This window comes from Xiphophorus maculatus, chromosome 20 (genome assembly GCF_002775205.1).
Source record: "Xiphophorus maculatus strain JP 163 A chromosome 20, X_maculatus-5.0-male, whole genome shotgun sequence".
NCBI classification, from domain to species: Eukaryota; Metazoa; Chordata; class Actinopteri; order Cyprinodontiformes; family Poeciliidae; genus Xiphophorus; species Xiphophorus maculatus.
Window position 1 is genome coordinate 24,519,164 of NC_036462.1, and position 12,139 is coordinate 24,531,302.

The 12,139-nt window shown below is 41.4% G+C and overlaps 1 protein-coding gene across 4 annotated transcripts in view; it reads left to right on the plus strand.

Annotated features, from left to right (window-relative positions):
* The window catches only part of plxna1 (plexin A1), a 219,682-nt gene that overhangs the window by 82,175 nt on the left and 125,368 nt on the right, over positions 1-12,139 (plus strand). For all 4 annotated transcript variants that reach the window (XM_014468382.2, XM_023325775.1, XM_023325773.1 and 1 more), the window contains exon 4: positions 9,643-9,783. In XM_014468382.2, coding sequence (XP_014323868.1) covers positions 9,643-9,783 — 141 coding nt within the window. The remainder of the gene's footprint in view (positions 1-9,642; positions 9,784-12,139) is intronic.

Here is a 12,139-nt window from a genome sequence, read left to right on the forward strand (position 1 = left end):
GACACGTGGGGGTAAATCCAAAGGCATATTTACACGTACAGTTATAGGGCAGTTTGGGTTAGTTTACCTCCAAAAAATTCAGACGTCTGTGAATGTTATGTAACAAAACAGGCATGCCCTGGTTAACAGTTTCAGATCTAATATTAAGGAAGAAAAACAAAGATGCAGGAAAAGCACAAAAGCTTGTGTTCCTGTTTACTGCTTCTCCAAGATGAAGTACCGACTAGCCCGACCACAGCTATAAATCACTTTAACCCACACTATAAAAGCTCATTTTAAACTCCATCAACATTCCACTGGCTTTATAGCTGCCAAACTTTGTATGTTGTTGTGCATAAATGTTTAAAATTGCAAATTTAAGGTTCCTGTGCTAACTTTCTTCCACTTTGTGCTTGTTTGATTTTTCAGTTTTTCAGCCGGCTTACTTTATTCTATTGAGAACGTTTCCTTTTTGGCTGTGTTTTTGGAATAATAGAGGATGAAAATGCCGCTTAGAGATGGCACTTGAAGAAAAGAGGCAGATTAACAGAGGAAACAAAGTGTCAAAACAAATACAAAAATAAAAGGAAAGAGAGAAGATTGGCGTGACCGTGGTAGCTTTCCCAGAAGTCTGTTCAGGGGGAGGGCGAAGTATAAGGAGCAGAGCGGAGAATGCGGCTGGCAGTTTGCGGCCTGGAATGGTTTGGCACACGTCACTCCAAAATGTGGTTTCCACCATGCCTCCCCCATTAGAGTCTTGTGTTACATATATTGCAAACATCTGCACACACACTCGCAAAGCAGACAGCACAGTCAAAACAGCCCCTAGAATTTTCCCGTTCGTCCCCAAGAAAGATGGAAATCACTCATCTTACCCCCACCCGTCCTTTCTCCTTCTCCCCTCCCACTAAAAGATGTTATTAGAGGCACCAGTGGCCATGTAATCACTTTGGCTCTCCCATAGGAAGACACTCACGCACACACCTGCCTCGGTAATTACAGCTGAAGATGAGGTCCCACTCGCTATAATCCCAGTGAATGGCTGATGCAGTCTGTAAATGGCAGGTCAAGCCGCACTGCATAGTTTCACATTAACAGCAGGAGAGCGTGTGCATGTTCTTTGTTTCCTCTTTTTTATCGCTGACTTAATAATGTATTTACTGTACACAAGTACTTTTATTCTCATGCAAATGCTTACATAGAAAAGCAAGCACACACTTCAGCCTCCTCTACTCCTACTCACACTCAACGCAAACACTCCACTCCCTTTTTTGCTTTTGCAAACCTACACACCACACACACACACACACACACACACACACACAGGCATAGAGACCATGTGTATGGTTCCATCGGTCCCCCCTCATTGCATTAAGCTTTCTTTCCAATCTTTGTTTAGTTTTTCCACCTTCCTGTCTGCGATAATGCTGGCAGCAAGCATCTTGTTAGCAGAGCTTTCCCCTTTTTTTCCCCCCCTCGCTCGCTCAGATGATCTGCAGGCATCCAGAAATGCCTGCCTTACTGCAGGAGCAATGTGACAAGTTGCTCCGCTCATGTGCACATACACATATTAAATTTGAGGCGCATGTTACTTCTTTAACGCAAATTACACTCTCAGCAGCCTTTGATGTAAATGTGTAATATTGTTTCGGGTGAGATATCCCATAAGGGATTTGTGTTGCATCTCGGCGTAAGAGGAGGTCTTTTCTCATTTGAATTGCGACACTAAAAAGGCGTTCAATTGGATGTCTCTATCTTGCAGCCTCATCTTATTGTATATGATAATGTTGTGGTGCAATTTCTTCCCCCCGTTTGCAAGGCAGCTGATAAAATCAGTCATAGTAAAGCACCTCTCTAGACGTGGCGCTGCTCACACTCGCAGCTGTGTGTGTGTGTGTAGCTCCATGCTGATGATTGAGTTAGTGTGATTTAGTGATGGTCGGAAGATGAAATGCTGCCGCTGCGCCGTGTCTAGCAACTCGCTACATGCACTTATCTGACGACTGCTCGCTAAAGGCATTTAATTCTCAGGGAGAGACTCAGAGAGGGAGGAAAAGGGAGAGATGAAGTGATGCTGGGAATGCTCAGGTGAGAGAGGGAGATGAATTCATGAGCACGGAAGGAAAGAAGACAATGGAGCCGATAGAGAGGAACGACAGCGTCTTTTTAATTTTAGCGAGTGTGGGAATTAGAGTCCTTAACAGTGATGAATAGGTTTAATTTGCTGTGGGCGGCATACTCACTGTACATCGTATGCATTGATGCACGGCGACTGAATAATGCCACATGTAGCTCAGGCCTTTGTTCTTCCCCTCCAGCTATCCGCAGCCTGTTGCATGTTTCTGCAGCTGCATCTTGAGGAGGACTGTGACCTTTAGCATGCACTGTTGGTGAAAGGCCACAGGTTCGCACACACGCGAGTAATAGCAGTGCAGACATGTGGATGAATACCAAATCTAGCCAATGAGGATCAAGAGTGCAAGTAAAGTGATACAAAAGAGTTGGGCAGATTACCCAGATCTGATCTTGTCAGCTGATGGGATGTGTCAGGTGCAGCAAGGCCTGACACATCAGGGTTGCAATAAACTAAAATTATGAGGGAAACGTTCAAAAGAGTTTGCAGTTTGATTCCTGTATTATTCCAGTTTGGATAAGTAAGGAAGAAGATTAGAAGGAAAGTTTCGAAAAATATTTTCAGGCTTTATTTGCTAACCCACTGTCTTAAATGTATGTCCTTTGTTTGTTTGTTGCTTTTTTTCTTTATCTCTTTCCTGCTTTCGCAAAATGCTTAGAACTCTAATTTTATTTATGCATCCTCTGTGTTCTGTCTGCATTAATAAACATTTTTAAATTAGTGAAATGAAGAGGTGAGTGAAGCATTCCTCTTTCTTCTTTTTGTGTAATTGGAACAATTAATGAACATTTGAATTTGTTCTGGTGACATTGATTTGATTGTATTTTTCTACATAAAATTAGACTTGTTTGTGTAAAGTCGCTTGAGGTGACATTTGTTGTGAATCGGTTCTATAAGTGTAAACAGAACTGAATTGATGAATGAATTAACTTAGTAAGTTTTCAGAAAGATCAATAGTTTTTCCTTTCTTCTCATAGCGTTAAACAAACCAGTCCTGAAGTGTTTTGATAGCCGACTGCCTCACATTCCTGTGTTTGTGTGTGAGCAGATATGTTCTAGGGCATATCTCCTCCATCAATGTCACCATGCCTCTTAGTCTGTCATGGTCCTAATGAGGCAAAGGCTGCCTGGTATCCAAGTGTCTGACCTACATATGGTTAAGGTTTACTCTAAGCCCATCTATGTGTCGGGCCTGTGTGCTGAGAATGTGTGTGTATGTGGTGGTAGTGGGGGATTTGTCCCGTAGATGTATCATGGCAATCGCTCATGTGTGCTGGTCCATCTGCTTCCACCTTTAAAAGACAGCCAATCATGGATCAGGTGGACATATATGTGCACACATTCTGCTATACATGAAGAAGAATCTCCCTTGGCAACAGTTTATGTGCCTGTGTGTTTCTGCTATGTTTTTTTGGAGGGTCAAAAGTCTCACTTTGTAGTTAAAGGTTTAATAATTAGATAAAGGTGTCCATAAATAGTTAATATTGGATCGTTCTTTCAAAAAAGAAATTTTGGATCAAGGATTACAGGGGGAGCAACTCTGATGGTATATTTACAAACAGAATGCCAATCAACTAAGGAATAACTGTGTTATTAGCAAACATTACATATGGGACGCTATGAATTTCTCATTGAACTGAGTGAACATAGAATATTTGGATGGTATTTACACAGATATGGAGCAGAGGAACCAGGGATCTTTGTTTGAAACTGAGACACACACATATCTAGCAAGAAAAATGGGTGTTTTCCATAGCATCTGTTGCTGTTTAAGAGCAGCTGATAGATCTGTTTTTCTCACACAACCCAGATCCCGCCAAGCTTGTGATGCGATAAGACGAGAGTGATTCCAGTCTTCTACCCGAATACCACTGCTAGAGATAGAAAACTGCTAAGACGAGCAAAAAAAAAAAGATGGAATCAGAGAATTTCACAAGAAGCAAGCATTATCTAGGCTGTGTTTGCCTGATAGAAATGCCTCCTTGCTTTAGAAATAATGATGACATTTGGAATAAAGCCTTATTATCAAGAGATGTTCCTTTTTTTATCTATAATGATTTTAAATGCTAAGCTTAAAATTCCTCCTTAGAGGGGCATTTTATAGTTCTTCTGCAGCTTGAAATCATATTGTATGATTAAAAATGACAACACTGAGGCCTTGCTAATGTGCCAGGATGAGGTATCCAAGTCATTTCGCTATATCACTCTGTTTTCACTCCTTCCACCTTCTCATGACCACATCCTTTAGTTCAGTCGTTGTTGAACGCCGTTCCTCTCCTGGTCATCATCACCATAATGCTGCTCCTTTCATTTCCTTTTGTTCTGCAGAGCTTCATGTTAAACTCCCCACTTTACCGGGCCCTCTTTAAACACATGCACATTTACTATGGGGCCTCCTGTCACATCAAAGGCAGGAATGCAGAGGCCTGTTGCAATTATCCGCGACCGCACATAGTTATTGTCAGGTTTCTGCTGTGTACGTTCTTTATATTGTTCAGGCTGGTGGAGATCTGCGCATTTACGTTCACACTTTGCTGTGAAATGTCAAGTCCGTTATGTGCATTGTGTGCTGCTGCACCTCTCAGATCTACATGGCAAAACCTGGAATGTATTGCTCTGTTCAGTTCGATTTTAATTACGATGGACCGTTCCATCCTTTTCTTTACCTCCTCTTAATGCGTTTCATCCTTTGCTTTCAGTTCACACCCTAAAGCAACAATTTTCTGCTGGACTCCTTCTCGGCTTCCTCAGCCACTCCCCTGTATGAGCTCCTCCCTTCGTTCCCTCTCGCTTTCATCCCATAAAACGCATCCATGTTATAAAATCTAAAATTAACTCACGGCTACAACAGGCGTCATTTTTGTCGGTGTGCCACTGTCTTATCACCCACCTCTCTCAGCCTCACATTGCCAGGCGTCCCAATCAGCAAGCGAGCTATCCAGTATTTCTATCAGAGCTAACCAGGCCTGCCTGGCACAGATAAAACCCAACACCGGGGGCTTTTTGGTGGATCGGCAGGCAGAGGGGAGATGTTAATGCTAATAGTACAGATGAGAAATGAATGTTAGATGTTGTAGGAGGAGGATTATGGGTGGTATTCAGGAATGTTGCATTGTGGTGATTGTTTGTTGTTAGTTTATTTACTTGCAGTCGTATTTTCTCTCACAGGGATTATGCAGGGTTTCTGAATGTCTGGTAATAAAGTCCGTAGGGATGTCGAGGAAAGTTGGAAACGGTCACTTTTGTAGCCGAAGTTAGCCTTAAACAAACTTTCCTTTGTCATTGTATCAGATTTTGATTTCTGTGTGATGGGGGCAGGGTTCTCCAAGAGAGCAAGATGTTCCTCTTTTTCTCTGTTTGTTCCCTTTTACCAAAGATGGAATAAACAAGAATTTTATGTTTGGAGTTTCTAATCTTTAAGTGTCATGTTTGAGCACCTTCATTTTTGCCTTTTTGTCATGAAGTTTAATATTTGTTAGCAGGTTATCTTACCTGAACCCTGGATCTCTCCAGCTTCTCCAGAGTTAACATGGGTCTCTTAGCTGCTTTTCTAATTAGTGCTCCCCATGCCCTGCCTGTTATTTTACTTTAGATGAATGGTCATCTCTGATTTGTGCCACATTCTTTCAAATTTTTGTATGACGGTGCTGGGTAATATGTTCAAAGACTTGTATGTTGTGGTGATTGGTCTTCATGAAGCTCTGTATTCACAAATGTTTTCTAATAAACAGAACTGCTAGATTTATACAGAGATTAAATTACACAAAGTCGGACTTTATTTACTAATTTGGTGACTTCTTTATTCAGGTTATTGCACTGGATTTTATTTAGGAGTATGGGAATAAAGAGGTGTAACAACAGATTTACTACACATTTACAAACCTTTTTTGGTAAAACATTTGTTTTTGCACTCAACTTTGCATAGCTCAAACATGTAAAGTCCCACTATAAAACATTGAAGTTTGTGTTTGTAAAGAAAAAAAAAACACTTCAATGAATGTGAAGTTTTTTTTTTTTTTCAGGCATTGTGAGTTAACTCAGTGTTTTTTTTTCTGTAATCTCTCTACTTTATCCTTCCTGTTTTCCTTTCCCTTTACTTATAGCGATGCCTATAATGTGTTTAAAGTCTGTTAATGTTACATTATACATGTTGACAAGAGAATAGGATTGCAGCTTGTCTTGAAAGCACAAGCACAGCATCATTCTGTGAAGCCATCCATCAAGCACTTAGTGGAGAGCTAAGCAATACAGAGAAAACAATGAAACTAAGGCACCTTCTCCTGTCACTGCAGACTGTTGAATTGATTTCTCAGCTTGGTTTATGTGCGTTCACAATGCTCAGCATGCACACAGATGGGAGGGATACCCTCCTCATTTTGTAAATCAAGCTGACTTTTGCACGCTAATAATGCTCGCAGATGAATATGAAAACCAACACAAATGTGTGCGTGATGCCACCAAGCTTGCCAGCGCACACATTTGTTTAACCATACTAGCGTCTTTATGCGTCCGGTACACCCACTTTTTCATTCCTCCACCCGCCTGTTCACTTCTTGCATCCCTCACTCTTTTGTTGTCTGCCTGTTTCACCGGCCAGCCTTGGCTGCGGCACCCGTAGGACAAATTGATTGAAGCGATTTATTACCTATGTTTTTTTTTTTTCCACGTCACCTACCCACGCTCCCTCGCCATCCCGTGTTCCCGTCTCCCTCATCGTCATTCTTTCTCGAGAAGTGTCTGTAATGCGGATGAACTGCGTCTTTGGTGTCAGAGGCGCAGAACAAGGTGTGGGCAGAGGCAAAGATTGGATGATGAGATCAGTTTGTAATTTGGGGATTTTGCAAACCAATAGAAAGCACAGACCAACAAGCAGATGGACTCGAACAGAAAACAGGAAGGCTGACAGACTGCCTTTCATTCTCCATATTATCTCATCTTTCTGTGCGCAGAACCAGTCTGGGCTCGGACTGGTCATTAGCCAGTGAACTGGAAAAGTCTCATATTTTGTAGGATGCAGGGACCTCGGCGAACAAAAGCATTTCTTTTCCTCCCTCTGCATATCAGCCTCTTTGTGTGGACGTATAAACTGTGCAGCGGTGTGCGTTTGCAAGCCATCCCTGAATGAAATGTATCCTTTGTTTACGGCCCCATTATCTAGATAATAACATCCATATTTCCTCTCATCTCCAGTGCTTTATCACAGCCTTATGAGCTCTTTCACTCTATCTCTCTATCTCGCTCTGTTTCACAAACACACACACGCACACACCCTCACACAGAGACAGAGAGAGAGAGATAATGGGATTGTTGCCTCTGGTTTCTTTTGGTGAGATTGTAAATAAATTCTTCCATTATAAAGTGTGTGTTTTCAGCACCCAGCCATGTATTTCCCCCCCCACCCCCCCGCCTCCCCGTCTCTGCGTGTATGTACACATCAAAGCACAAACAGCATTACCATATGTATCCGTCTCTGTCTGTGTACGTCAGCTTTCATCTTACCGGTTTTTTTTCTTCCCATCTACCTGTATGTGAACCTATTTGTCTCCGTGTGTGTTCAGGATCATTTTCCAGCAACTCATCGCCTGCTGTCCTTCCCTTGTCACTGAGGGCTGATAGCTGCACCGGCCTACAAAGCTCGGTAATAGAGAGCCGACGCTCGTCTGAGCCCACCCCTCCACACCCCCGTCGCTCTGCACTTTTCATTTGCTGCTGAGATGGATTTGGCTCACAGCCATCTCGGCCAGCCAATCTCCTATCTTGTATCTGCACCATTACGCTCCAAATCTGGGCAAATTATTTGCGGAAGCTAAGAAATAAAATCTGAGTGTTTCCATACGGGCTGTTTTGTGAGCGTGCTGATGTTTGCTCCTGAGTAGTTAGGGTTGTTTACACGGCGGCTTTAGCTGGGCAGGTTTTCATCCAAATAAGTGCATTCTTACACACACACAAAAAAGGTGATTTATGATTCTTGTTTTATGCTCTGTATTGATGCTACAGTGCTCCACTTCCTGCTTTCTTTGGTTCTACAATGCAAGCCAGAGAGTATTTTAAAGCGGGATGTTGCAAGCTTTGATCAGTAGTTTATGAATGACCGAAGGCAGCTCAGAAAGGGGGTCTCGTCTTTGTAGGTTTATGACAGAAACTTAGAAAGAGGTTTTTGATTGTTGCGGGGAAAGCTGGAATATTTTTTTAGATTGATCAAAAATTATTTGCAAAGCTTGTGATGCAGTTTTGCAAACAATGTATGTCAAAATATTTAATTTTTCCTTTTAAATGTTAGCTCTGAAAGGCTCACTGGAGATCTGGCTGGTATAAAATTTCATATTTTACACTAAGGAGTTTAGTCGGGAACTCTGAGCCCTAGTCCATACGGAACCGGATATCTGAGAAACCACATACATTTTTATGTGTTTTGACCTTTCATCCACTTATAAACTCAATTTAATATCACTAAAAGTGATTATTAATAAACACTCAGACCAAGGTGGAGTTTTGGGAATTCTTCTTTCACGTGTTTGCATGTGCACATGGGAAACCAGAAATGTAGAGGTCTGTGCATTATAGTCAGTAACAAATAATGTTCTGGCATTACATATCTGACCATTATTGTTTAGGAATGCAGTGGAGGAAAAATGACTTTTTCAGAAAGGTGCTGATTTTTCTGTTTGCTCAGACACGTTTTCTTTGTTTCTTTACAAGCCCAGTTGCTCCAATACATTGAGTTATAAAGAAAAAAAAGTACTTCCCAATTTATTACTTGTGTTTTATTCATTAACTTTATATTCTAACACAGTATTTAAAAGTAGTTGGACCTCACTGTCTGTCCACACAAATTTAACCTCCTGGTGCCATGTTTCACTCCTAACAGGAAGTCATAGTTGTTTTGAAGAATTTTGATTGGCTGACATAGGTTTTAGGTTTACCCTGTACTGCCCCCTATGGGCTTGGCATGCTTAAAACACTGCCCATGGTGTAATTCAGCAGGTTCTTAAATCAAAACTGTGTGCAGAATATTTTTTTTTTCAAACAATGTTGAAGAGATTTGTTTTTATAAAGACCCAGCTACATGTATACAAGACCTCATACAAAAATGACTTGAGTGGGAAATCCCCACTCTTACCATCTTTTGACTGCTTAAGAATAAAGGGCTGCTTAAGACATTTCAAATTCCCAATAGAAAGAATAGTCATATAGGGATCTGGATCCCTATATGGTATGTTACTTGAGAACTGCAGTCCTCAGCTACATCAGTTCTCAAAGTGCGATTGTCATGCATATTGAAAGAACTGCGGAGAGAACTGCGATTTCACATTGCAGAGGTGAAAAAGTTACTGGCTGAATCGTACAAGTAAGTTTGATTCAGATGACACTTCATCTGGATCTGCACTGCCTGATCTCAGTGGGTTCTAATGAAGAAATAAGGATGGTATTTTTTGAAAACTTTGTGAAATAAAAAATTGAGGAATTGCCAGTAAAAAACCTTTTACCAGTTCCCGTCTAAAATGGTTTTCATGTGTATTTCCTCATAGATCTTGGTGAACTCTGTGAGCTCCAACCGTCCGACGGTGCTCTACGAGAAGGTGACCGTCAGCGAAGGAGGAAGTCCTTTACAGAGAGACATGCTGTTCAGCCCTGACCTGCAGCACATCTACACTCTGACTGACAGACAGGTGAGGTTATTGCTGCAAATGCTCTACAGATGTTACGTCCATCGCTTCTCCCTGTGCAGCTGCGATCCAGAAGTAGGTGTCTGAAATTCCTACATGTGTTAAACACAAACACACATATGTAGCTATCAACAGTGTGCCTCATTAAATTTCCCACCACAGGTGATTTACATTCACTCACAATTTAATTGGCCTGAAACATCCGCTCCCCCAAAGTAGCCTTATTACCAGCTGTCCAGAGCAGATCTCACCCCCATTAGCCATTATTTGTGTATATCTTAACCTTCCTCCCCACTGCACAATCACTGCACAGTGCATCCCCACTGGATTTAATTGCAAGGCAGCACGCATTCAGCCCCGCTACACATTACCCCTCTAACAGTTTGCTTATAATCAAGAAATTTCACACACTGAGATGTATAGGGAGTGTTACAGGTCACATGTGGTGTGTGTGTGTGTGTTTTCAAGTGGTCATTAGCAGCCCCCACCTCTGGTGAAGGTTGTTCTGTTTTAATGGTGAGCTAGATGGAGGAAGAGGCAGGGAAGTGAGGAGGAAGAGGAGAGCATGTCGCATCTCTGTCGCTCCCCAGGCCCAGCTGCTCCCCTCGTTTTTCTGTCTCATTAGTGCCGTGAGTGAAGGATGCTGAGATGGAGGGAAGAGAAAGGAAGGAAAGTGGGGTTCAGCATAATGGGAAGATATTTCTTGGTCTACAGAAAAATTGGTTGTTACTGGAGTAAAAGCTGTATGTGTAGGCATGAGTTGGTATGATTAAAAATACCAATTACGATAAATAATATTGTAATTTTGAGGCCATTTCAAGTAATACAATGGTAATGGCATAATAATGCAAGTTTACTCTCAAAAATCAATAAACTTCCTAAACCAGCTCCTTGTAATGACTAAACTTTTGATTAAAAGCAGAATACTACGACAACATTTTTAACTGAGGTCTGTTAATGTAAATTAACCTGTAAATTCCCGTGTTGCTGGTTGGATAGTTGTGTGAATCATGAACTGCTAGTGACTCCCACAAACATTTCACCTCATTAAGTTTGCACAGTACAAAATGCTAACAGCACATATTACTGTAAGACTCAAAATTACTACGGGCTGTGTACATATTGTGATATTTAAAAATCCCCCATTTTAGCCTTTTCTGGTTTAAAATAAGATAAGCTCAAACGACTGGGAACTTTATTAGAAATATTAGAGACCACATGACTTACATGAAACAACACAGGCTTTAATACAGCAGAACAAAATTGTTTTTACACAGCAGACAAACCGTTTACCACTTAACAGTAAAACTAAAAGTCTATCATGTGACAATAGGTACTTTATTCTGTTTATAGATGAAGACCAAATCTGTTGTTTTATTATGATGGTTAAATTGTCAAATTCTTTTTGTTGATTTTAACATTAGGAGAATCTTTGTCAGTTTTCTCCATTTAACCTGGATGCCAGATTAATTGATGCATCTTCAGTTGCTAATGCATTAATATACAAGCACCAGTGGGATTAAACACACTTTGTGGCAGCTGAGAGCCTGTGGGCCACATGGACAGATAATGTTGTGTATAGACCCAAACACAAAATGGGAATTTAAACTCAAACTCAAATGGTTTATTCATACACACACACACACCCTCTAGAACAGCCTCTCACACTCGAGGACATTCTGCCTCCAAACACCCAGCATGCCTTTTTCCCCACTCAAACACACACCATACATTCAATCTGTCACATACGTACCCACTTCTTCATCTCGCTGTGTTTGATCCCCATTAATGGTTAGCAGGCTTGGGTTAAGCAGAATGGGGTTCTACCATTGCCAGACCTCCAAGCTACACCCCACCCCTTTCCTCCTCAGCACTAATGACTCGAGGGGGCAATTCCCCTCGCTCGCCCTCCATCCTACCCTCATCTTTATCCTCTGCCCTCCATCTATTCTACCAATGCCCCCCATCCCTACTTTTTAAAATCCTCTCTTCAGCTGCTACACACACACACATGCGCACCCCTACACACTCTTAATGTTTCTGTCTAAGCCAAAATTGAGCCCTCCCCTCTCAAATGCATTCCACTGATCCCATTCCCATATTTTTAATGATCTCTTGATATTGCTGCAGCCCCCATACAACCACGTGCACATACACACATTAACAATTTTTTCCTTTGTAAATTTTAAACAGTAGTAGAATTGTCATAGATGTATCTTTAAACTATTTGTTGACCAGAATCGGATGGTTTTCAATCTTGATTGACTCAAAAAGCTGACGTTTCATTAATCAATAAATGCATTTTTGTATCCCTGGTACTGAGTGAGGAAGACTCACAGTTAGCTATTTTTATTACCAG